The sequence below is a fragment of the Synchiropus splendidus genome, chromosome 12, assembly GCF_027744825.2.
Source record: "Synchiropus splendidus isolate RoL2022-P1 chromosome 12, RoL_Sspl_1.0, whole genome shotgun sequence".
Classification (NCBI taxonomy): Eukaryota; Metazoa; Chordata; class Actinopteri; order Syngnathiformes; family Callionymidae; genus Synchiropus; species Synchiropus splendidus.
The window spans coordinates 5,240,001-5,264,582 of NC_071345.1; the positions used below are offsets into that span (position 1 = coordinate 5,240,001).

Below are 24,582 nucleotides of genomic sequence, written 5' to 3' on the forward strand. Positions count from 1 at the left end.
TTTACAAATTCAAGCTGGAGATCTGACACTCGGCTACTTAAAGTCCTCAATCCTGACAGCTTGACCCGCAGTGGGGCCACGGAGACACAAAGTGAAAGAGGGACATGTCTCAGTGTTCCGCCGGGCCTGTCATTAATTAAGCGTGAGATTGCTTCCTGCTTTTTTTTTTTTTTTTCCTCCCCATCCCCTGTCAAGACTCGCCTTGCCTCTCACCGAAGAATAAAAGAGCTGTGTAACAAAATCGATGTGTAAAAGGAGATGGACTATATGTTTCTGCCCTTCACGTGTGCGTCTCAGAGCACATTAGAACATCTGAACACAACCTCAGGTCTGGCAGTAGATCAGAAGCCCATGGCACCGCGTCCTCACCGCACTACATCACTTATGATAACTCCCTCCTCTCCCCTATACCACTCAGAGACGGCGGCCAGATGTGCCAAGAATGCTGCGCGTTCATTCCTTCAGCTCTCAGAGCGAGTGTTTGACAACCAACAAGGGAAGGGTAAAATTAGGGGACTTGGCGAATTAAATTCTTTCACATGGAATCGTGAATCAAGGTGGAGGGAGTGGGACTTAAGCCGGGATACATATGTAACGTTTGAAGACACCAGAGGGAAGAGAAACAAGATTCTTCGAGAATTACGATTCATAATGCAGCTTCAACCTCTTGTCATTGTTACTCACAAAGGAAGTTTATTCTTAAAAGCGCTTGTTAGGATTATTCAGTCCCTTCTCTTATGCAGCGACTGAAAATCATTACAGTCGGGCCTCAGTGGTTCTGTTTAGAAAGCTGTGTCAAAGTAGAGGAAGGGACAGAGAGGTGAAGGGGAGAGTGCAGGCAGTGTGGAGACGACTGACATGGGTGATCGATGACACAAGAGGGGCAGCTTGAGTGGATGGTGAGGGGTTTGAATAGGAGGGGGAGATGGAGCAGGAGGGATTGAGTGGAGAGATTTGGGTGGAAAGTTTGGAAGGGACGGGGAAGGTGGTGGACCAGGCGTGTTTCAGAGGAGGAGGACAGGAAGAGGACTGGGTTGAGAATGCAGAACATAATGAAGGAAGTATTCGAAGAGACAGACGGCTGCAGTTACAGTGGGTCAAAGAAGACACTTTCATGATGGAAAACATTGCTACTCATCATTTTTGGTCCGTTTTCCCTGGCAAGATTCTCATCCACCAATAAAAACGTACTTATTTTCTTATTTCCCCCATCAGCTCCTGGTCCAATAGAGAAGCACATGGACCAATAGACTGAGACTACACAACTCAAAGACTGAGGGCCACACGAGGTCCTTTAATCCTGTGGCAATAAAAACGTACAATTCTTCTTGAACTGCATTTTCTTGCACATCGTTCACATGGTTTCTAAGCTCTTTAGTATAGCTTTGTTTTTGCACTTTATAATATTATTTCTTTTAACGTATTGTGATATGTTGTGCATGAACACAATTTCCCTTGGGATTAATAAAGTTTTTCTGTTTCTGATTATTTGATTCCGAAGCCCAGCAGCCGATAAAGGACTGGAACTTTATCCTCTAGTAGTGAGCTGTGCTTGTCTCCTTAGCTTTTAAACATAAAAATTGACTACCAGGATACGATAGAAAGACTCTGACCCTCTGAAACTTCTTCCGAAATATGCTGTATTTTGCTAAATCAGCAGCCCTCTCTGCCAGCCTTTTTATTCCTGATGGTAGTGATGCGTAGATGAGGCTTCATGACACAGTATTGCAAGGTTGATGAGGTTTCATGAAACAGTGTCCTGATTTTCAGAGGCCTCCAGGGGTCACTGTCTGCTGTAAAAACTTGAACAATTAATTCAATGACACCTCACATCATTTCTAAACCAAGAGCGCCATCTAGTGGCCTGTGAAAACCAGCAGTACTGTTTCACGATACCTCGTCGACCCATCACTACCCAATAGTATTGATTGTACCCGATAGTATTGACCACTTATTCAGATGTGTATTAGTCAGTTATTCTTCAATACAAAGTACTGATCTTGTTTAGCTGCAAAATGTTCGCTAACAAATGTGCCACAACTACTTATTATAAACAGCAACAAACTTGTCTAGTAGTACTCTAGTAGTCTAGTACTATTTATGAATGGTTGATGTGACTTGTCTTTTGGATCTGTTTGATTTTTATTCTGTGAAATAATTCCAAATGTACTGACCTTGTCAGGCAGCACATTTTGCACCGTATATCTTTAAGTTTTTGCTTGTTTCCTTTCATTCATTTCATGGATTTGCCTTGTAACTACAGTGAATTCCTTACATAGAACTTCAAGGTACAAGGTACCGTTCTACCCTGTTTATTGGTGCTTTATTCTTCAACTGAGGCTCTGAAGCTCAAAAACACAAGATTAAAACCTGACACCGTGAACGTGCTGCTTTTGAACCCCAGACGTCTACCAGTTGCCTTCACCTCACTTCTCTTGCAGTGATAGAAAGACACAAGTATCATCACTGACATGAAGAGCCATCATCCCAACACACCATGCAATCTATTGTGGAGGTGAAGAGGATGATAGCATCTGTCCCTGTCTCTTGTCCACCACCACCCAGCCTCCCCCTCAAACCTCTCTCAGCCCTGGGAGAGAGTTATTGCTTTAATATGAACAACAAATGGTTCAATTTGTCGCGGAGCTGTCAAAGGACTGCTTGGCTTGATTACTTTATTCGGCACGGCGGTGACATTCATTGGACCGGACTGGACGTGGTAGAATCCGAAAAGAAGCACACGGAGCAAAGGCGGACTAGACAGAAACGTCTCAAAAAAGAGAGAAAAAGCCAGCGGCTGCAGGGCTGTTTTGCACACCTTAATGAACAGCAGGCGCTGAAGCCCGTCATAGAAAGAGAGCTGTGATATTCCAACCTCGACTGATCAAGCAGAGAAAGGCTTCAGTTCAAACAACTCCACTGAGTCACAAAAATATTGCGATAAAAAATGCCTTGGCGCAAAGACAAACTCGCTACGACGGTACTTTATAAAGCAAAATATTTAAAACCACTGCAGTAAAACGCAAAAATAAATTGTAGTTCATCTTCAGATGCGTCAACAACAAACAACAGGCCACGCCTACTGACCATTTTGGGAGGAAACCAGAGCTTTTTTCTTTTTTTTTTAATGCAGATGATGCCATCGTCAGGCGCATTTTTATCGGGAACTCACCTGAATCGTCGGTGGTGAGCGTTGCTTGCGAGTAGTCGTGGTCGACAAAGTCGTGGTCGTCTCTATGAAAGTGGTGGACATCTCCGGCGGCACCGACGTCGTGGTGCGTGCCGCGCCCCTGCTGGCCGGCACGTCCCCCACCAGCCGCACGCTGCCGTTCACCTTAATGTTGGCGTGGCCTTCCGCCGCCATGTTGAGGACCTTGAGGCCATTGTAGTAGAGTCCAGAGAGCTGACCCTGGTAGGGCCGCTTTCTGTCGTTGCCACCAATGGAGATGGTGGCCTGGGTGTTGAAGATGGTGAGCTGCCGGCCTGATCGAAGAGGACAGTTTCATTTAAACACACGCCTTTGCCTCGACAACATCAGCCAAGAGCTGAACTTTCTAACTTGAACAGTTGTTAAAATGGAGTCAGTTTAGGGGTCACCAGTGACATTCATGCCATTATTCACTTTAAAGCAACACCATGGAGGCACTCTCTGAATGTAACGCTGGTGAAATGTGTGGTGACATTAACTTCACCAGCAGCAGCAGCAACAATCAATACATCTACAGGCAATAATGGAATTGTCACTCATAAAACAGAGGACCAGGGTGAGTTATTATTGTAATGGCAGACTTTGGTGTCGGAAAATAATCTTTCAGCTGACACCACAAATAAGCACTTTGCGAACCACTATTCATGATTAATAGTTAAGATGCTTTATGTATATTGAAAAATCACCATAGTACAATATATATAGTTTAAGAAATAATGTATTATATTTATTTATGTAGTGAATTATACAGAACAATGAATACCTTTGCATCCATCATTAAAATTTGGAATTTTAAAGTTAAAATATTACTGTAACGTATTACATGATATCCACAAAAAAACAAAATTTTCGTTCATATTTAAAAAAAATAAATAAAAATAGCACGTTTTACTGAACAAACTTCCGGAGTTGGTGCAAGGGAGAAACACACGCCTGAAATATATGCAGTTCATTATCAATACACTACACTATGTAAATATTTCATACACATACATACACAACTGAATTTGAAAATAAATAAATATAGTATACACAAACTTCCATAGTGTTGCTTTAAGGTTTGCAACTCATTTGTCCACAACATATGATGGTTTTGTCTCAGTATAAACTGTACAGAGAGAAAATATGCAAACAATAAACATGAAAGATGAATGTTTCCATGACGCGTCAGCAGGGCAACAAGGGTGAGGAAAGACAAAAATGGGCGCGACACACACACACACACTCCACATTCTGCGGGACACAAGTCGCACACAGCGGTGACAAATAAAGTTCTACACCGAAATAAAGAATGAGCAACACACACACACACAGCATTTCATTGAGATTCCCATTACGATGTCATTGTGGAAACACTGTTCGTGCATTAATTAGGAAATGAAAATTCATAAAACTTGCACAGCACAGGTATCATAATTAAAGATCTGGCTTGTGTAATATGGAGGCAAGCTCATTATATTTGCAGCAAATAGTTGTACACAACAGACTGGGAGAGCGATGGCGGAGGGGGACATGACGCTCATATCACAGAGGCAAACATGGAGTCATGCAGGCAGAGAGTTTAAAGACGGTTTAAGCATGTGTTAAAGGGACTTTATTGTCGGTTTAACTTGCTTTTATGCAGAATTTTTTATCGCTAGTTTATGAGTTTAATTACCCAGAAACATATATTTGTTGCATAATGCTGAATTTTCAATTTTATTTCAGAGTTTATACGCATTTATTTGCAGTGTTTCCCAGTCCCTTTAACTGGACATCATGAAAATTAATAACTTGCAAAAGATGGCGACGACAAAAACAGAGATGGAGAAAAGCAACATTGTTTAACTTGTTTTTTTTTTTTTGGTTAATAGGTTTAAGGGATGGTTTTCATTCGCAAATGTTGGGGAACAAGCTGATGAAATGAAAATATGAAAATAATAAAAATAATAATAAAAAAACAGAAAAACATTCTGCAAGTCGGATGATGATTTACCTTTCTCCTGAAGCCAATCTTCTACTGGCCGGGTATATTTGAATGGGATTTTCTTATTTGCCATTTGATAGCGCTCAATGTCGCTGTTGCCTTCAAAGTTTAACAAAGAGCAGTTGGCGACATACATCACAAGTTTATACAGTGGTTTATGAAGAGGTTTATCATGGTTTAGAAGAGTTTATAAAAGATTTATGTCGGTTTTAAAGTAGCTTTAGTTGCACTTTTTTCTTCTTCTTTCAAACACAATCTTGTTAAACACATGAAATATCTCAAATTTGAGTCACACAAATCCTGTAAATAGCAGTAAACATCGCAGAATTCGCAGTTTAAATACAAAAACACATTGACTGACTGGACACCACCTGACTTGAGAATTCAAGGGCAGGTTAATTCAACATATCTGGGAAAACGTGGGTTGGAAATGGGTGCTACTCAAACCTGACCCACGTGTTTGTGTGTTGCCATGGAAACACTTAGAAAGACACATTCAGTTTTAAACAAAACACAAGATGTTTTTTTTTTCCAGAAAGAGAAGAGCCACACAGAGAACTCACCAAGTCATTTGTAGTATACCTGATTTGAAATGACGCTCTATTCACTATCTGATTACCGCAGCGTTTCTGGTGGGAAATCAAAAATCTGTCTTTTACAGCAGGTCCAAATAGAGTCTGTATAAAGCTCAAGGAGCTACAGAAGTGTGTCAGCAGGGTGCCAGGAGGTTAATCAGCGACTTGCAGGACTCCTTTGATCCAAAGCAGGTTTCAGGTGAAAGCCAAATACAATTTTCTTCCAGACGAGAGCTGCAGAGGGAGGCTTTATGGCTGCGTTTGAGGCCGGCAGGTGCGGAGGACTCGCGCAAGTTTGGAGGGGTTGGATGCAAAATTGACTTCTTGTTGATTTTCATTTCCAATGATAAAAAAGTATGTTGTTTATTTATGCCCTGCAGCTGCGTGAAACACCTCACATTGTGAGCTTAGTTTTGTTTAGTGGTTCTCTGAAAGGTGGTTTTCCGAGAGAAAACTTGAGCTTAAACCGGAGGAGTCAAACTCCATCACAGTAGGGGGCGCTAGTTTATATTTCACCCATTTATCATGACCCTTTTGCAGCTCTAGCACTCTGACCGTTGCAACGCATCCTCAATCCCATGGCGTCCTCTACTGACGTCGGGAAAGCTGCCTTTTGCGTCCTACACTGACGATAAAGGCACCCGTCACCGCTGCATGTTGACACATCAGCGGCGCGACATTCTACGTGTAACAACGAGCAGCTTTTCAGAGGCTGTCAAACGGATGTGCGTTCAGTCATGGTGAATACTCGGTACTATCACTAAGGAGGAGAGTCTCATAAGGAGTCATATATTGCAACTGGCATCCAATTCGATTCAGTGAAGAGAGATTCCGCACGTCTCCCTGTCCCACGCGCTCCCGAACCTCGCTCATACCCGCTCCTCACGCTTCGCGATGCGTGATCCACAGCCCTGCCTTGAAGTAAAACCTTTTTTTTTTCGTCTCTCCTAGGTCCATAACGCGCCATCCACACCCCCCACTGGAACGCTACATGGGAGGGGAAATGTTCTTTTAGTCCATCGAAAACCATATGCGTCAACATGCAACGCTGAAGGCTGATGTTGTCGGCAGTATAGGACGCAAAAGTCCACATCCCCAGGGCCAATATGTTACGCCATGTGAGTGAGGATGGGTTGTGACAGTGTACTACACAGACTGCCACGAGGGCTCTTCACTCGCAAGACAAGAATAACAGAGCAATGTATGAATCAAACTCCTCCTCTGAAAAGAAAAAGAGCTTGAGCTTCCACAAGCTGTCATCTTTTTTTTTCCACCCACAGCGAGCCATGTCCCAATTGCACTTCAGAATGGGAGACGGGGTATAAACTTGCTGCGCTCTGCTAATGGCACATTCTCAGGTGTTGGCCTTACATTGTTCTACTGGTGATTAATGAGGTGACAGTCGCACTGTAATGAATACACCAGCAGCTAATTGTGCAACTAATGAGAAAATTCGCTCCAGTTTGTCAACTTGATACGTCATTTTTAAAGGTCACTCCAAAATGGACGACCTCGCCGATAATGGCGCCGATCACGTCATCTATTCACTCGTCCGCCGACATGAATGGAAGATGAAATATTTCTGCTTTCAGCGATTTAAAAAAACTATATATATATTAAATCATAAAACATTTAAATATTGAATTTTACGTAATAAAGTCCCTCGGCGATTGTCCTTGAAATGAACTGAATAATTTCCACCAAAAGTGTTTTCCAAAACTAAAAATATCACGAGCTTCACTGTAGTTTTTAATGACGAATACTGATTTGGGTCACGGCACAATTTTAGCTTTCTGTCTTGGGAATCGGAGGTTTGGCTGCTTGAAGGTAAGTGGTGAAGTTACAGATGAGAACGATGAGAAAAGAGAGAGAGTCGCCGCCAAACAAGCAGCTCATTTCCAAGTATTACGGTGCACTAGTGACAGACTGGATCACAGGCCAGAACGTAAGGATCCCGAGTCAAGACCAGAAAATAAAGAGCTCCAAGTCCAAGACCAAGACTCAGCTACCCAAAGTTTTGCTCTTGGACTTGGTCCCTGTAGGCTCTGGTCTCTCTAAACCTTATCTCGGGCCCTCAAAGTCTTGGTCTTGGACTTGGTCCCTGTAGGCTCTGGTCTCTCTCAACCTTAGCTCAGGCCCTCAAAGTCTTGGTGTTGGACTTGGTCCCTGTAGGCACTGGTCTCTCTAAACCTTATCTCGGGCCCTCAAAGTCTTGGTCTTGGACTTGGTCCCTGAAGGCTCTGGTCTGAGTGTCAGTTGAGGTGGTCTCGACTACAACACAACCACCAATCACGGAGGTCATGTATTAGGGGTCATAAATCTAAAACTGACAAAGTATTATGTTTCCATAAATCTTTAAAGACTGACTGGAATTCAGCGAGTTTGGAGGTAATTTGAACTTGGTTGTGTCCCAAAGGTTTGTTGTCTTTTTGATGGCAAATAGGCCAATGTGCTGCCGGTGACAGTCTTGGACTTGTTTCTTCTTCTTGGTCCACAAAGTCTTGGTCTCAAGTTAGGTGTGCAACACTAATGCTCGCAAAACCCAGTAGAAACCGAACAACAAAGACAGTTTCTACTGAGACTAAATACCAAAAGACCAGCACCCGTTCCTTCTCAGCACCTCCTAAAATTTAAAAAATTAAAATCCATCTAGAACGATCGGAGTCAGTTTGCTTGCAGACAGACAGAAACCTAAAAAACAACGAAGCAGTTCATGGATCTAGGTGCAAGACGGAGCTTTGATGCTGGGCTAAGACTGACGTATGAATCCTTGCAGATCCAAAACAACATTAGATAACGTTCTATTTTCCAACTGTTCGCCCCGTGTGCGCTGGGCAGGGCTGAAGCTCTGTGAGTTCAAGTGCATGTGTGCGGCGGGGAATCAACACAAGGCCACTCTCGTCCTGACAAAGTCTAATCCAAGCCTTGGGGAGTTGTTAGACTGATGGTCACTCATCTGAGACAACGCCTGAATCCCAGCCAGCTCCACCAAAGTGTGATGCAAAGTTTCCGCTCGGCCTGGTTAATCACTGCTCAGATCCAAAGATCCAAACTGAGGCAAAAGAGATCATGTAAAAACCTAGAGCGAAGAGATAAGGAGCGTTATATAAGGGAATTGAAACCCTTTCACTTAACAGTGACAAGGGCCCCGCAGTAATGTGGGCTGTCACAAAAGTACACAAGATTGTAGGGGAGATGCGCGGCGCTGATGAACGCTGACTGGAGAAGGATGAGAGCCACTGATAAAGGAAGTTTGGAGGACAAGAAGAATACAGATTTCCCAGCGCGGTTGCTGAAGGAGTGCAACTACACAAAGGAAGTTAAACAGCGGCGCGCACATTCCCGACGCCCACACGCAAACAGTGTTTGTTCCTAACCTGCAGGAGAGGAAGGCGGCAGTTAGGGATCAGGGTTTATTGTTTTGGTCGAAGAATAGGATTATAAATGGCAGCCGCAATATTAGACGTTTTATTTTGATCTTGTTTTAGAAGCCACTGCCTTTGAAGAGGAGGATTGCTCCGCTAACTGGCTTTAATACCCAGCTCATGTGATCGAGACGCTCGCAAGGACATGGTGATGAACTGAAGATGATCGGCCAGTTGTTTTGTCAACAATTTCAAGTTTCACAGCTCCATGTCGCAGCAGCTCTAAACTTTTCTAGTTTCACTTGACAGTCCTCCTGTGATTGTTCTCTCCTGCTTTTTGATTAGATTCCAGCACGAGGTATGAAATACACCTGAGAAATCATTTCAGCAGTTTATTGCTCGCTATAACTTTAAAGTATCGGATTTTTCTTTTCTTGTTTTTTTCCTGCGCTTCTCAAAAGATGTGGGAGAAGACAACAGACAAATCAAGAGGTGACATTACATGTAACATTTTAAGTGGAGTCGTAACAGTCACACTGGAAATGAATCATTTTGTTCATATCATATTCTTTTTTTTTCTATTATCGCTTATTATTCAATTATATTATTTACACATTATAGTTGTTTATGAACTTTAAGTGTATGTGCAGTGAAAAAAATGAGGATTTTAATGAATTTATCATCTGTCACACACACAAACAAAAAAAAGAAGTAGTTTTGCACCCTGGTCATGATTTGTAATAAATATGTGTTAAATATTGAGTCACATTTTAGCTTGAACAATTGCGTCACATCTATCTGTAGAACAATATTAGTTCCATATCTCATTCAAAAAATAAATAAATAAAATAAAATAAATGAGGGGCCCAATCTCGTAGTAAAATGTGTTCTTAAAGTAAAATAATATTGAATGAATGAATGAATATTTATTCCAATTCCGCACTTCCATACTACTAATAATACTAACAACAACAATAATAATAATAATAATAATAATAATAATAATAATAATAATATAAAGGGAATTAAAACAAAATGGTAAAATGTTGAATTAAACAGAACAAAAATAAAAAACAAAAAATATACTAATAAATTCTTTGTGATATGAAAAACTGCAAAAGCAGAAAGAAAAAAAAAAGACGCAACAAAGTTGGGAGTAGTAAAATTGCTAAAACAAATGTCACATGTCTCATCCTGTTGCTAAATGTGAAGAACAATATTTCCAAATAGAAAAGAGAAATAAGAAGAAGACCATAATTCATTATAAAGAAACAGCTGAACGTGCTTTTTGTGATCTGCGGGTTGCTTTGTCTACATCAGAGAAGCAATAAGTTCATGATGTCATCCTACTCCTGACTCCCTCAGGGATTTTCGACTCTTGTGTTGTTGCTTTTTCTACCTTTGTTTTCTGAACTCAGTTAATGTTGTTTCAGATGTCATAAAAAAGTGGTTATTGGAAAAATGACAACTCAATTCCTAAAAGTCGGATCAAAAGTTCTGAGATCAGATCTCGGGTGCTGGAGGTCCAAACGGTGGTGACTTTTGAATCTTCTTTGGAAGTCAGGCTGTTTGTTAGTGGAGTAAAACGGTCAAATTTGCCAACAACAACGTCCAATTTACGCCCCTTTCTTTGTCCACAAACAGCTTTCAATGACATGCCATCCATTCCGTCCTATTAGTGATCAGAGGGAGCCATCCCAGGATCCAGTAACTGTTTATTGAGCAGCCGCCTGGTGGCCGCCGCCTCCGAGTGACGCGTCAGGGGTGTGAGAGAAAAGCAGTCGATGGGTCCGCACCCCCAACATGTAATTACTCATGAGATGACAGCGCCTTTACAAGCCGGGGAAGGGGAGGAAAATCAATCATTGTTGAATTACTATCACTGACTGTCCGGCAAATCACCTGCGCGGAGGATAAAAACAAATCAGCGCGCTTTCGATCGGTAAACTCAACTTCAGTCCCTGACAATAGATGGACGGAGGAGAACATTAGGACGCTTTAAAACAAAAAAAAATAGGTCTTGGTCGACCACTTCTGAGCTGCTGGTGTCTACATTAACAACATGAAGCTCACTCTTCTCAAACACATTTGAGTCAGGATCATGGAAAAAAAAAAGTTCTGTAATTTCAATCATTTGACATTTGCTTTTAAGACCGTTTTAATTCACAAGTCAAATGGCAGAAATGTATTCAAAACGGTACCGCGGTTCCATTAGACTGACATTTAGGTGGTATTTTAGAAAACCCGTTGTGTTTGAAGTTCAGTATTAGAGTGTCTGTAAATGCTAGTCAGAGTTTAGAGAAAGTCAAAAACATAAATGAAAAATACCCATAAGTTTTTATTAAAAGTAGCAATACAGAATACTCACTTTTCTTAGCGGTTTGACTTGAATTGATGATACATTGCTGTCACAGACACAATAACAATTGCGTCGCATCTATCTGTAGAATAATATTGGATCCATATCTCATTCAGAAAAATAAAATAAAATAAATAATCTCTCAGACACAATCATTGTTGATAAAATAATGTAGAAAAAAAAGTAAATTTGAAATATATTTTTTTCTCCTAAAAAAAAAAATAAAAAAATATTATCTCAACAAATAGATCCATAACATCCATAACTACTATCCGGATGAAAGTGGAGTGAAAATATCGACACAAATCTCACACTAAAGGAAACGCAACCAAAAGATCAGAGCATCTCCACAGTGTCGACCAAGGTGAGGTGGGGCGCCACCAAGCATGTGAGTGGAGTTCCTCAGTCCGCTCAGCCATTAGTTGAGCCGAAATACAGTTATGAAACACGTCTTATTTTATCTGGTCAGAGGGAAGCGAAGGACAGCCAACGGCAAAAGAAATCCAGAGACAGAAGAGATTAGCATCACCTGTGCTGGCTAGGGACCAAACCAAAACAGCGCGCCAGGTCACGCCAGGAGAGGATGCTGTCCTGTCCGCGCGGGAGACACGCGACTCAGAGCGTGCTGCCGGCACGCTGAGCCACAAAACAGGGACAAGACGGGGCACTTTTTCTTTCTTGTTTGGCTTCCGTGACCAACACTTGCGGGAGTCATTAACCTCTGCCACATTACTGCCCCTAAAATACTGGAATTCACTACTGTATTCTTCACCGTGAAGTTTGATGGTCAGCCATTCTTAGTATTCAAGGATATTCAAGAGCATAACATAACTTTGACAAAACTCTTGTTCGACTCGACTTTGGGAAGTTTGACAGTCATGTGAGGATTTGCATTGCTCCAGCTTTAGTTGGGGAACAAGGAGAAAGACTATTTTGACATGAAGACACAGATACTAAATCGCACAAAGCCTAGTGAAGTTAATGGAATATTGAGGGGAATCAGATAGTTGCATTTTTTTTCTCCGAGAACAGTGTCAGTGTTCTCGCTCCGCAACCTTACGGGCACCTTTTGGTGCCAAAGCGATTTTCTGAAAGCCAAAAAATAAAGCTATTTGAATTCGTATTTCATGCTGCTTCCACAGAACTGGGGGAAAGAGATAGCTTTATCTGGTCAGCAGGGCACCAGTGACTTGCGCCTTTATCTTTTCTCTGTTTGGGCTGAAACTTTTACCTAACATTTACAAAGCTGACTAGACTAAAACACTACCAGCTTACTTCTAAAGTTTAGATTGTCTGTTATGACCCCATCAAGCCCCCATCTGCTTGTATTTTGGGGCACTTTTGTTGTAGTTCCACCTCTCCTCACGCTCAGAATATTGATAAGATCGAATATACTGTACACATACATTAAAAACCAGGAGGGAGTGATGACGTTCTGCACACTGACAAGCCGCTCCATCCATATAAGCTGGAATGAGTAGCTGCTTTATTCCCGTCTCCTCATGGATGAGTCGAGCTCTCCTCTCTAAAACAGAGCTCAGACACTTAGCGGAGAAACTCACTTAGACCACTTTATCTGGCTTTTAAACTCAGGAGCAACAGATCGTTTTTCATAATCAATGACAAACCGGCACCGTGAGGCGATGAGAAGCAGGGCTTCTCCATGCTTATTGAGCCAAGGTGTCTTTGTGTTTTGAGGTCTCTGAACTACAGTGGCACCTCGGTTTTTTCGAAAGTCCCGGACTTCGAACAAATCGGAGTTCAAACAAAAAATGTGAAAAAAAAACTCTCTACACCTCCGAGGCTGGAGTGCACACTCCAGGGTTTGATGTCCTGTTGTGGGCTGGAGCTGGGACAGGGATGAGGCGAGTCTGGGACAGAGCGTGACTTGGTTTATGACTTTGTCACAGCCAAACTGCACAGAAGCGCACATTCAGAGCTGGACACGCACCGGGCACCTCTTCACTTCTGGAGAGACGTCACTCACTCGGCAACCCCTCCCACATGCAGCGGCCACACACATAGAGGAACAGCCACCTGCAGCAGACACTCTACATTCACTCCTACAAAAGACTATTTTAAGGCTTGGAACGCATTATTGCTTTTTCCATTTATTGTAATAGGGAAAATCGATTCAGATTTCCAACAAATCGCTTCTCGAACGGCCGTCTGGAACGGATTGTGGTCGAGAACCGAGGTACCACTCTACTTATTATAAGCTTCCCGGGACCTTTATTAAAAAATATTTCACATAGGGGTCATTGTTTGAAACTGGTGCCTTTCATGAGAGCAGAAATGCGTCAAAATCCATGAGAATATATTCAGAAAAATACATCATGTTAATTGAAGGGGGTTCACTCTCGTCATATTCAGTAAAAATTCTCATTTTTTTCAGATGAAAAAAATCACTAATTTCATAATGCCATTGCAAAAAAACTGCTTTTAACAATGAGGTATAATTTCTTGTGTGTGTATAAAATCATACATATTACCCTGTAACACAGACAAGGTTTTTGTGGTGATGTCACAGACTGATGCCATTGCTTTTCTTTCCCTCAAGTGTAGCGTGAAAAACATTTCAACCTAGTACTTGCTTGTCTACTCCATAAGAGAATAAGACAGCAGGGTCACTATGAAAGGATAATATTGGGATGAGAATTTTCCTACGTGTAGTATGAGTCTGTAAATGTCTTGTCTAAGACGAATAATCGACCCACTCTCACCTAAATGAGCTCAATACATATGTATCGGAGGGAAATGGTTTCACGTTGGTGCCCTTGAAAACTCTGATCCGTGGTGTCCAGTGATTTAAAAACGTAACCATCGCAAAAGAAATCACGACGAAGTGATCCTCCTACCTGATGGGAAGTGCTCATTGACCGGCCAGTTGTCCACCTGCAACGTTGCGTTGCCTCCGTTCCTCGTGAATCGCACCAGATGGTATTTGCCGTCGTTCACCGCCGACGTCAGCTCCTTCACGCTGATGTCCACCGTGCCGATGTTGAAGGTGACGCCCACTTTACCTTGCTCCTGTACAAACAACAGAGGATGGTTGAGCTTGTCGCTCATGCATTTCATGTTTCATGCAGCAATCTATTCATCCCACAACCAGATAAGAGTATAAAAGTTATCAAAAAAGAGCGACTTGGTTGAGTGCCCTCGGCTGGTGCTAATGGTACCGCGAGAACCTTGGGATGCAAGCGTGCTACGCTTCATTATATCGCGGTAATGTGATGAAAACAGGCTGCCAGCAGAGATTGTAATGATGAGTAATGCTCCCTGCAGCCTGTCACAGCAAAACCGACAGGACAGATGCCTTAGCTCCGACGTACAAATGCCATACGTTTTCTTTAGCTCCCGATGCTAAATGCATTTCGCCACATCCATAAATTGTAATCCCGACCCTTCACTGCCCCTCGTGAGTGCACTCATTTTCAAGAGCTGCCAATGCGGTTCACGCTGCTTGCACATTCACGTAGGCGTCGCAGGCAGAGGGTTTCTAAAGCGGAGGTGGATCTTCAGCATATGCGCTCCATCATTTGTTTTAATCCCCCGCTGGGTTTCTCTGTGTAATTACCTGAAACACAGGGGCCATTTCTCATAGCACAACCCAAATTAGGGCTCGCATAAGGGGCAGCTACTGCTCACTGACAAGACCAGATACTGTCACGGTGATAATGTCAGCCTGGATTTGTTCGCGGTCGCCCGCACAAGCACATTAGAAGCAGGCGGAAACTTAAATGACAGCGCACTTGAATCTGCTGCCCCCTGTGTTTAACTGCGAGGAGACGTTTAATAAGGTCAATTTACACTTAGAAGTCCCTATTGTGTCTTAACCACCGGAAACACCTCCGTAGAAACAGCACGCTGACTATTACCGAAGGCTGGTGAGTGTGATAAAATGCAAATATAACAGTAGTAAATCTTGTGTTTCTGGGCTCACGTGAATTAAGACATGGGGTGCTTAAAGGAAAATCCATTAGGCGACAAGAGTATTATTATCACAAATAATGTGAACATTTATTCCAAAAATTCTGTGTGTGTGTCGAGTGTGGGCCTGTTTTGCCAAACTTGTGAGCACCAAGCCGTGACAAGCCTCTTTCTTGAGAAGACATTTTGCTTTGTGAGCGTATTTTGGCCTGTCCTGACAAGGTTTAGAGGGTTAAAACCTCAGTGAAAGTTGTTCATTATTATTAGGTTTAAGCTTGTTTCTGAGTCCTGGTTAAGGTTAGCCACCTGTTTTGGATGGTTAGGTTAAGGGTGAGAGGCTGGGGAAAGTGTTATGGCAATGAGAGGTCCTAACTAAAATAGAAAAACAAACGTTTGTGTGTTGGAGGTCCAGCGCTGGTATTGGCATCGTACGAAGGATTCCTCCAAACTGTCGATTCAACTTTTGAATCAGTGCCCTTAAATTGTTGCAAGGATTTTGGTTTGTCACATTATAAATTTCCCAGTACCTTTATTTAAAAAAAAAAAAAAAAAATCCTCATTGTTGAAACTGGTGCCCTTCATGAGAGCAGAAAAACGTCAAAATCCATGAGAATATATTCAGAAAAATACAGTGTTCACTCATCATATTTATTTGAAATTCTCATTTTTTTCAAATGAAAAAAAAAAATCACTAATTTTATAATTTAAATGACGGCCCTTGCAAACAAAGTGCTTTAAAAACATGAGGTATAATTTATTGTGTATGTATAAAATCATACATATCAACCTGTTACACAGACAAAAGTTGACGTCGCAGACTGATGACATACTCCATCAAAGAAAAAGTCATCTGGGTCACTATAGAAGGATCATATAGGGATGAGAATTTTCCTTTGTGTCGTACGAGTCTGTAAATGTCTGTTTAAAATGTCTTGTCTAAGATGAATAATCGACCCATCCTCACCTAAGTGAGCATCCTTAAGCTCAATGTATCGGGGGAGAATGGTTGTGGTCAAAAATGATACAAGGACATCCACCAGTTTACGATGTGTTCTCACGATATTTATGAACAAAAAACACTAAATCCCATTATAGCAGATATACAGCAACATACAAAATATTTCCTACCTTAGACGCCACACTACGCTCGATGTTTTATCGTGATGCGACATTCACTCTTTCTCAACTTTATTTTGAGAACGAAACCAATTTTTCCCTTCCTTGTATGCCACTAAGCTAGCGATGGAAAACTAGCATCACTTAAGACAGCAGAAAGCCATCAAGAGCGGAGGTAGGCTTCCGAGTCGGAAGCAGACATGAGAGGACAAGTAAACACGCACTTAATGTCTCGGCCAGAACATGGAATTTTAATTGTAAAAGGTTGTCATGCAGCCCACAAGTGCATACTTTTGTCATGGAGTGGGTTGAATGAGCGGACGCACGTGAAACACGAGCAGCCTGGAGGTCCAGTGCTGCCATCGTGCTAAGGATTCCTCCAAACGGAAGATTCAACTTTTGAACCAGTGCCCTTAAACCGTTCCAAGGGTTTTGGTTTCGCACAGGCGGCTATCGCTCCTTCACATCACCCCCCGTCGGTGCCTTGACACGAGCGCCTCAGCGCTGTACTGTACTGTGTCATGAAACCTCACGTCTTCTTCTTCTCTCTTCCTGTTTCTCCCTTCAGTGGTGGCCACAGCGGATCGTCTTCCTCCATCTCCCCCTGTCCTCTGCTTCCTCCTCTCTCAAACCTACAGACCTCATGACCTCCTTCACCACGTCCATGAAGCTCCTCTTCGGCCTTCCTCTCCACCTTCTGCACCTTCTTCATGAAACCTCAAATACCCATCACTAATCTTTAAAATACTTACTTCATCGATAAACACTAGGGGTGCTAGCTTAATGGACAGCCGCCATTTTGAATTGTATGGAGGAAACCAATGTGTCGACCCCACATTCCAGAATGTCGGTGGAAAGAAAACAAATCAAAAGAACTGAGGGCCACAGGTTTCTCCATTGGTGGCACTAGTTGTGCGGCGGATTGTTGTTTTGGTGCACCAGCATGAATCTTTCCAGTGATTCATGTTTAAATGGCCCCATTTTTTTCGACAGCCGGTCACATGTGAGGTAGCATCTGTCTATTTTCTGTTGACACATGGACAAGACCTGTAGCGGAATGGAACGGCTCTCATCTGTGCTTCAACAAAAAAGAAAGAAAGAAAAAAAAAATCCCCTCCTGTGTTGTCGCATCAAACCCACATCAGCAAAGCACTAATACCTACAAACCAAGATGGATGGCAAACCCTTCACCCTGGAACAAACACACAACACAATACAACAACCGAACACCTCGGAAACCTCTGCTAAATGCCTCCCGGCGGTGTGCACGGCATAAACTGTGAAAAACTACCTCACTTTCCCTTCACGCCTCTGCTCTCCCACGATTGTCCAGCGCTCTGGAGCCTTTGTCACTGCCACCCACCTGCCTGCCGCTCCCCTGCGCTGCAGCCATGTTTGATTGACAGATCCAATTACGTTTTTTATTGGCCTGTCGCTTACGACACGGGAAGGCACTTCATTGTCTCCAGAGCAAAAAGGGGAGAAATGGCGAGTGTTCTTTTCGTGGAAAAGATGATGGCCACAATTCCCGTCGTAAACAAATGATGCGTGGAGAATCACTTCTCCAATCTCAGCCATACAAAACACGTCGAATGTAATCTTCTGCTCGAAAGGCATTGTGCCGACTTTAAATGCGACCACATTGTATGGCGTTTCAGAAAGTTAGATTCCTTGAGTATTTACAGGATGATTCCGTCAATGTTCTCCACAGGTGGGGCGGATCAGTACCTCCACGCCGTCAGCTATGTCTCTCAGTCGAAACAACAATATTGTTTGGCCCTTACCGCTCGATTGTTTCCCCGATAAATGCGTCTCATCTGTCCAATTTGCGAAGCCCATTCATACTCCAGGAGAATTAAATATGATAATGTATCGCAACAGGTGTGTTTTTCCAAGCCGTGCATGTTTAATTCCAACGGTTTTCAACGGTGATGAGACACAGACTGAATTCAGTAATCACATCAGCTCCAGTCAAGATCAATACTTTTCCAGGGCTTTAAAAAAAATCAGCAGCGGGTTGTGCTGCAGGCAGCCATCACATCTCTCTCTGTAGAGAAGAATAGCAGCTCACAATAGATCTCATCACCAGCCAGCTCAATGGCCATTCTGCTGAGCCACAGGCCCAGGTAGATGCATACCTCTGAAAGTCTTTTCAGGCTGCAACACGGTGTGCGCAGTTACTCTGCACGACCATCTCAAGAAACAGCGAGAAGGGGACAGTGATATTTCGCACCGGGTACGTTCAGGGAGACGACCAGATAAGGTCAGGGAATGCTATTAAAGAGGGATTTTTTTCCACACAAAGGGTATTACATTGCAATCAAATCCTGAATGAAATCTGGTACGTGTAGTTGTAGTGGGATAACGCCGGTGGATCTATATGAAGTCTCTGTTGGGAGGTCAGATATCAAGAATGCGAACATGTCCCTGGGTGAGAGTTTGGGTTACATATCCACCCTTTCATCTGACATCAGCTTTTCAGTCGGCTTTTGCGGTCAAGGGCCATCATAACTGGATTATGGAGGGAGTGGAGGCCGAATCGATCGGCCGGAGAGGCTAAGACACGTTGAATTGATGCACTCGGCCCTCACAGTGCCAAAGTCATTTATTGTCCATAATTGACCCAGATAAGTCAGGAGTTGATTTATTTTTAACCGTGGGCTTATTTGCGCTTGGGGATTGCAACCAAAAATAGCTAAACATAGGCCACTGCAAGGGAAGGGACATCAGATCAGGTAAGATAATGCTAAGTATTCTTGAGATTTTAGGACACGTAGCAACAAGGTAACAAAGACCGCTGCTGGAAAAGCTGGAAAAACACATTGTCAAATAGTGATGCCGCGGTTAGCCTTCTGCACAACACGCTTATGTTTGGGTTTCCATGGTATATCCCAACGCCATGGACAGCGCGTCATATAAAAGAAAGAGGAAGGTTGGGGTCAGGACTGAGACGTTCCTTTTGCTCAGAATAAAGAATCACTTGTGTTACCGGGAAGCGTTTCGCTCCATTGAGACATTGCAAACATGCAACTGGGTGTCAACTTTGGCTAGAAAAGAGTGAGAATGTGTTGCCTTTAGAAAGATCCCGGTGGTGCCGGTGAAGGCCATCACATGGGAACCGCATGGTAGTCTGTAAAAGGAGCCCTGGTTAGCCTTCTCAAGACAGTACAGAGTCCGCCATCAGATGGGAATAAGGCCCGCAGAAAGCTTCAAGTCTCGGACTGTCCGAAATGACACTGCTAAACAGAGAATAATTGAAATACCCCCTATTTCATCGGTATAGAAAAGCTTCTTGGCGGTGGCGCAGAGGTGTGGCAGACTACAATAAAATGCAGTGGTCTTGAAAAGGGATGAATTAAACATAGCATACATGGCTTTTCCCTATAAGGGCCTTGGCAGTTTGCCGATCATTCCTTTGTGCGGCACTCTTAATGCACTATTCAAATCAAAGGTCCTCTGAAAAACTGTGAAATTCCATCAATCTTTAATTACCTCTAACGTTCATTCAGACAGTCATAATCGGCTGCAGGGTTGTTGTGAGAAGCGTTCTGGGAGGATAGCAGACGCAGAGGTCTAGTGCCTTTGAAATATTGATCACACCTAAAAGAACCCAGAGGTCTAACACAGACTGTATTTCACACCTGAGAGAGTCGGGAACAGCTTCATCGAGTGGACAGGAACAAAATGGCTTCCACTCGGTTGTGCTTATAGCGACTGGGGTAATTGCTGGGCTCATACCAGTAAGTCCATTACCCGGCCGCTCCATGCCCCAGAGTGCCAGCTTCTGTTAAGTCTGACTGAAGAAAGAGTCATTACATTTTTAATACAAACACAGCGTTGCTGGAGAGGGAAATGGCTTTGACTCCTCAATGTCAAACTTGGAGCCTGGCTTTGATCCTTTGCCGCAGAATATGAATCGCGCAGGGTCAGCCTTATCAATTATTTACAACTGCTCTTTCTCTATTTCCTGTTTGTCCGCTCTTGTGGCTGTAACTTGCCCTGACACTAATGGCGGATGGCCCGGTGAAAACATTTATCAATGTTACTGCGGAGTCCTCTCCGGCGACGCACTATCACTTTCAGCCTTTTGGAATTACTGACAGTGCACTGATCCTAATCATCGCCACCACATTTCACGGGATGCGTCTCGGCTACGTTGTCTGGGAAAAGTTCCTGTCCCTGAAAGAACCCCAGAGTTGCTGCTCCCGCGGATACTTGCATTTATCATTTATGCCACAGCGTGGGAGTCGCATAAAGATAACCACAACAAGTTCTTTCCAAGTCGTATTCGGGTTTCTGCATGTCGGATCAACACATTCTCTCCTGTAAGGCGTCAAAGTGGGAGCATTTGCAAGACGACTTTTGCGTCCTCAGCCATCTGTGATGTATTTTGACGCATTTTAGTCGAGGCCTCTCTGTCACGACAGGACAACAGGGCGATGTCGCATGTCGCTCAGTGTTTTATTTACATTTGGATGTATTCATTAACGGTGAGTAGCAACAGATGGGTTCGGCCGTTTTGACTGTAAATGGAAAACAATTTACAGACACCGGATAAAAGGATAATAGACACCATCCAACCTAACGTTTTGCCATAAACCTAAACTCACCTTGGATGTAAACCTGAAACCTGAATGCAACCTCAAAGTTGAAGCCAGGATTGGGGGCTAACTGTGTTGCGGGGCCATTCCGGTCTGCCATACGGGTACATCCATTTGTGGCTGCAGCTGGATGACTTTCCCAACTGTCCCTATTTTCAGAGCCCACTAGGTGTCACCTAATGCCCTGAAATCTTTGGCCTCAAACAACAGGTTCAATGGAACCATTTTCAAACCGACGGCGCCACCTTCTGAAAATGAACCCGCTATTTCATAAAGCCTCTTCCGCCCATTCAATGAATTCCCCGTAACATAACACATCGAAATATAATACGTATTGAGCAAAACCAAAAAGAAAAAAAAAACAGTCGACTGCCTAAGAAACTATTATAAAACCTCGAGGTACATATTTAGAACAGGGAAGAGCAGCATGCGTCAAGGCAGGATTAATATGTGAGGAGATATTTCTTAGCTTTCAGCAGAGGTCTGCCCTTCTTGTGCAGGCATGTGCACCGGGAGATGCTGAGCTCGCTTAATAAAAGATGAAGCTCGCAGAGAGCAGATTCGTCTTGAGTGCGGCTCTAATTGTGACGCAGAATTACATACTGGGCTACACTGCAGGAGAACAGTCTTCATCAGTGGGACCTGCTGCCTCATGTTTGGCATGCGCAAGTGACAAAGGGAGGAATCTCACACAAGTTGAAACCATGTAATTACCATGTAATTACCACAGGGGAATATAAATCTCTTTTCTAAAAAACAAGGTAAAACAAAGGAAGATACAAATGCACCTGTTTTATGGGTGTTTTATATGAAATATATAGCAGGTGAGCCTTCATGAAGCTAAACTGAAATACATAATTAAATGTATATTTATACTGTTCATGAAAAGTAACTAGAGGAATTATTATTATTATTATTGTTGTTGTTGTTGTTATTGTTGTAGTTGTTGTGAATATAATATAGATAAATTTGCACACATCTGACCACATGTTGAATTCCTGTTGTGTGTACTGTTTTTGTGAAAGCACAACAATAAACTTTATTTGAAACTAAAATAGACAGAGGAATAAAGCTAGTTTTACATGGGGACCGTTGTATTTTGATAATATTTTGATAAAAGTTACACAGGGAAACTTTGAATCTAAAGTCAAACCATTGTTGTATTTAAATATATATCTTTATTATGCCCTTAAACGGATTGGCGGCAAGGCTCTAAAAAAAATGTTTTTTATTGACACTCCAACAGGAACACTAAACTTCATGGGTTCCAAGATACATTGGTGTTTATGTAGTTTTTGATGTGCTTTAAATTGATATTTAATTTTAAGCTCTTGTGGGCCGCTTGAATAACGTGAAGGCCCCGAATTGGCCCCCAAACCTTGACTTTGACACACATGCTTTTATATATATATATATATATAAAATGGATACGAATCAATTCCTTCCAGCATGTCACATATAACAGCTCGCGCATATAGTAGATTAACTTGTAACTACTCTGTACCAGGGAGTTTTCTGTGTCACAGCTTCAAAAATGAATATACTTTTATAACTCAGTTTGGGCACCAGAGAACACTGCAATTACAAAAGGAGTCCCTCGAGCTCTCAGGCATTTACGTCCTTTAACATCGAGCTTTTGTTTTCTCGGCACAATCCCGCGACGGCCCAGCAGCATTAAAGAACGCATTGGTTTTATTTGACCTCACACTGTGTCATGGTGGGCCACTTGCTCCAAGTGAGCCAGGGGGCTCATTTGGGGGGGGGGGTGGAAAAACAGCCAATGAATAGGATTTGTGCTAGATGGAATAATACGCTGTGAAAGTCCATTAGGGACCGGGCTAATGAAATTGAAACAGCTTGCTGATCAAATTAGAATCTGTTCGGCAGAAATTTAATTTAATGTGCTGCTGAATTTGAACACTTTCTATTTGGGCGCCGGGAACGGAAGCCAATAAATCAAATTGGGACACAATTCTTGATCTACTTTTTTTCCACTCAGTCTGACTTGAACTTTCCAGTGTACGTTGGAAAGGCGCTTGTGTAATACAATGGGGACTGTTAGGACGAAAGCGGGGACATTATGGGAATACGTACAGGCTTAAGAAGAGAAAGACCTTCAGCACTTGCCCACAGAGAATGCAGCAACAACGTTATGCTTCGCTGCGGCTGCTCTGCAAAGAGTCTTGGGGTGAAATTATTGGAATAGACACATAGAAGTTTGAAAAGCCGCTTCTGTATTCGGGACGCTTCTGTTCGCACGTCCGGGGAAAATGCAAAGCCGAACTGTGGAGACAGATTGTCTCAGATTTTAGTCGAGACAGGTTCGCTCTTTCAGAGAGCTACTGCTATTCATATAAGGAAATATACCACATTGCAACACAAAATAAATCCAGGACTTTTTTTGGTTGGTTTCAGATAAATAAGATACACAAACCATTGTCAAGGGGACACATGCAGAACAAGAGAATATACCAGAACACAAGAAGAAGTAGTGAAAGTTCCGATGCGTTGTTTTGCAGCCAATCCACAAAAGCCTTGAATCTCTTCAGGAAATTGTCTTTTTTTTCAGGTACACAACAAATAGAAGCGAACAGAACAAGGCTGGAGGAAATATATAAGCAGACTATGCGTCATCGTTGTGACGCTAATGCTGGGGGAAAAAAAAGGATTACGTAAATGGCGCTAGTAGTTTACAAACTCAACATATTTTTTTCGGCATTTACTTAAAGGCTGGCAGCTGCGTTGGTGTGCTATCTTTCGTTCTGTTGAATTCATCTGAAAAGGAAGGTCACGGACCAATAAAGAATACTCATGTTTGTTAACTGCAAAGCCTAAAATGGTTTACAGCTTTCACCCAGAAGAGTCTGTGGTAGCCTTGTCCTTAGCTTGAAGGACATCAGGAGCATTACGTTTGGTTGTCTTTATTCATCCTGAAATAAGTCATTGTTACCGCTGCCAAGGAGGTTTGTCTGTTCAAATGAACTTGGGCAACCATCCCAAAGAAGTTGGTCAAGGAACAAATGATTCAATTTTGGGGAGTGATCTGGATCACCGTCTGGATCCATGACATTTTTAAGGGATTCTTTAACACATTGGGAGATTGTATTTGGGTGGACTGAAGCTGCTTGGCAGGGGTTTGTGATGTAGATGTGCAGCAAAGTATGACAATCGGCCACACTATAATATGGAAGTGAGGGATGCGACAAGTTTGGGGCAACAAGACTGCAGTTTCCGCACATTTTAAACGGTGCGTTTCGGGCGTTTCTGTCTCAAACAAGTTGAATCTTGAACACACTGTTGAGGCCACTTTATGATATATATATATATATTTCCACAGGGGAATATAAATCTCTTTTCTAAAAAAACAAGGTAAAACAAAGGAAGATACAAATGCACCTGTTTTATGGGTGTTTTATATGAAATATATAGTAGGTGAACCTTCATGAAGCTAAACTGAAATAC

The 24,582-nt window shown here is 42.6% G+C and overlaps 1 protein-coding gene across 13 annotated transcripts in view; it reads right to left on the reverse strand.

Moving 5' to 3' along the window:
• LOC128768872 (neurexin-3b) overlaps positions 1–24,582 on the reverse strand; it is a 269,686-nt gene that overhangs the window by 29,716 nt on the left and 215,388 nt on the right. For 11 of the 13 annotated variants that reach the window (XR_008416294.1, XR_008416295.1, XR_008416293.1 and 8 more), the window contains 3 exons: positions 14,332–14,503; positions 5,184–5,273; positions 3,173–3,483 (listed from right to left, as the gene is read on the reverse strand). Coding sequence is in view for 10 of the 13 variants with exons in the window: in XM_053882094.1 (XP_053738069.1) it covers positions 3,173–3,483; positions 5,184–5,273; positions 14,332–14,503 (573 nt within the window). In the remaining 3 variants the exon portion in view is untranslated. The remainder of the gene's footprint in view (positions 1–3,172; positions 3,484–5,183; positions 5,274–14,331; positions 14,504–24,582) is intronic. The other 2 variants (XM_053882097.1, XM_053882096.1) reach the window with 1 other exon arrangement.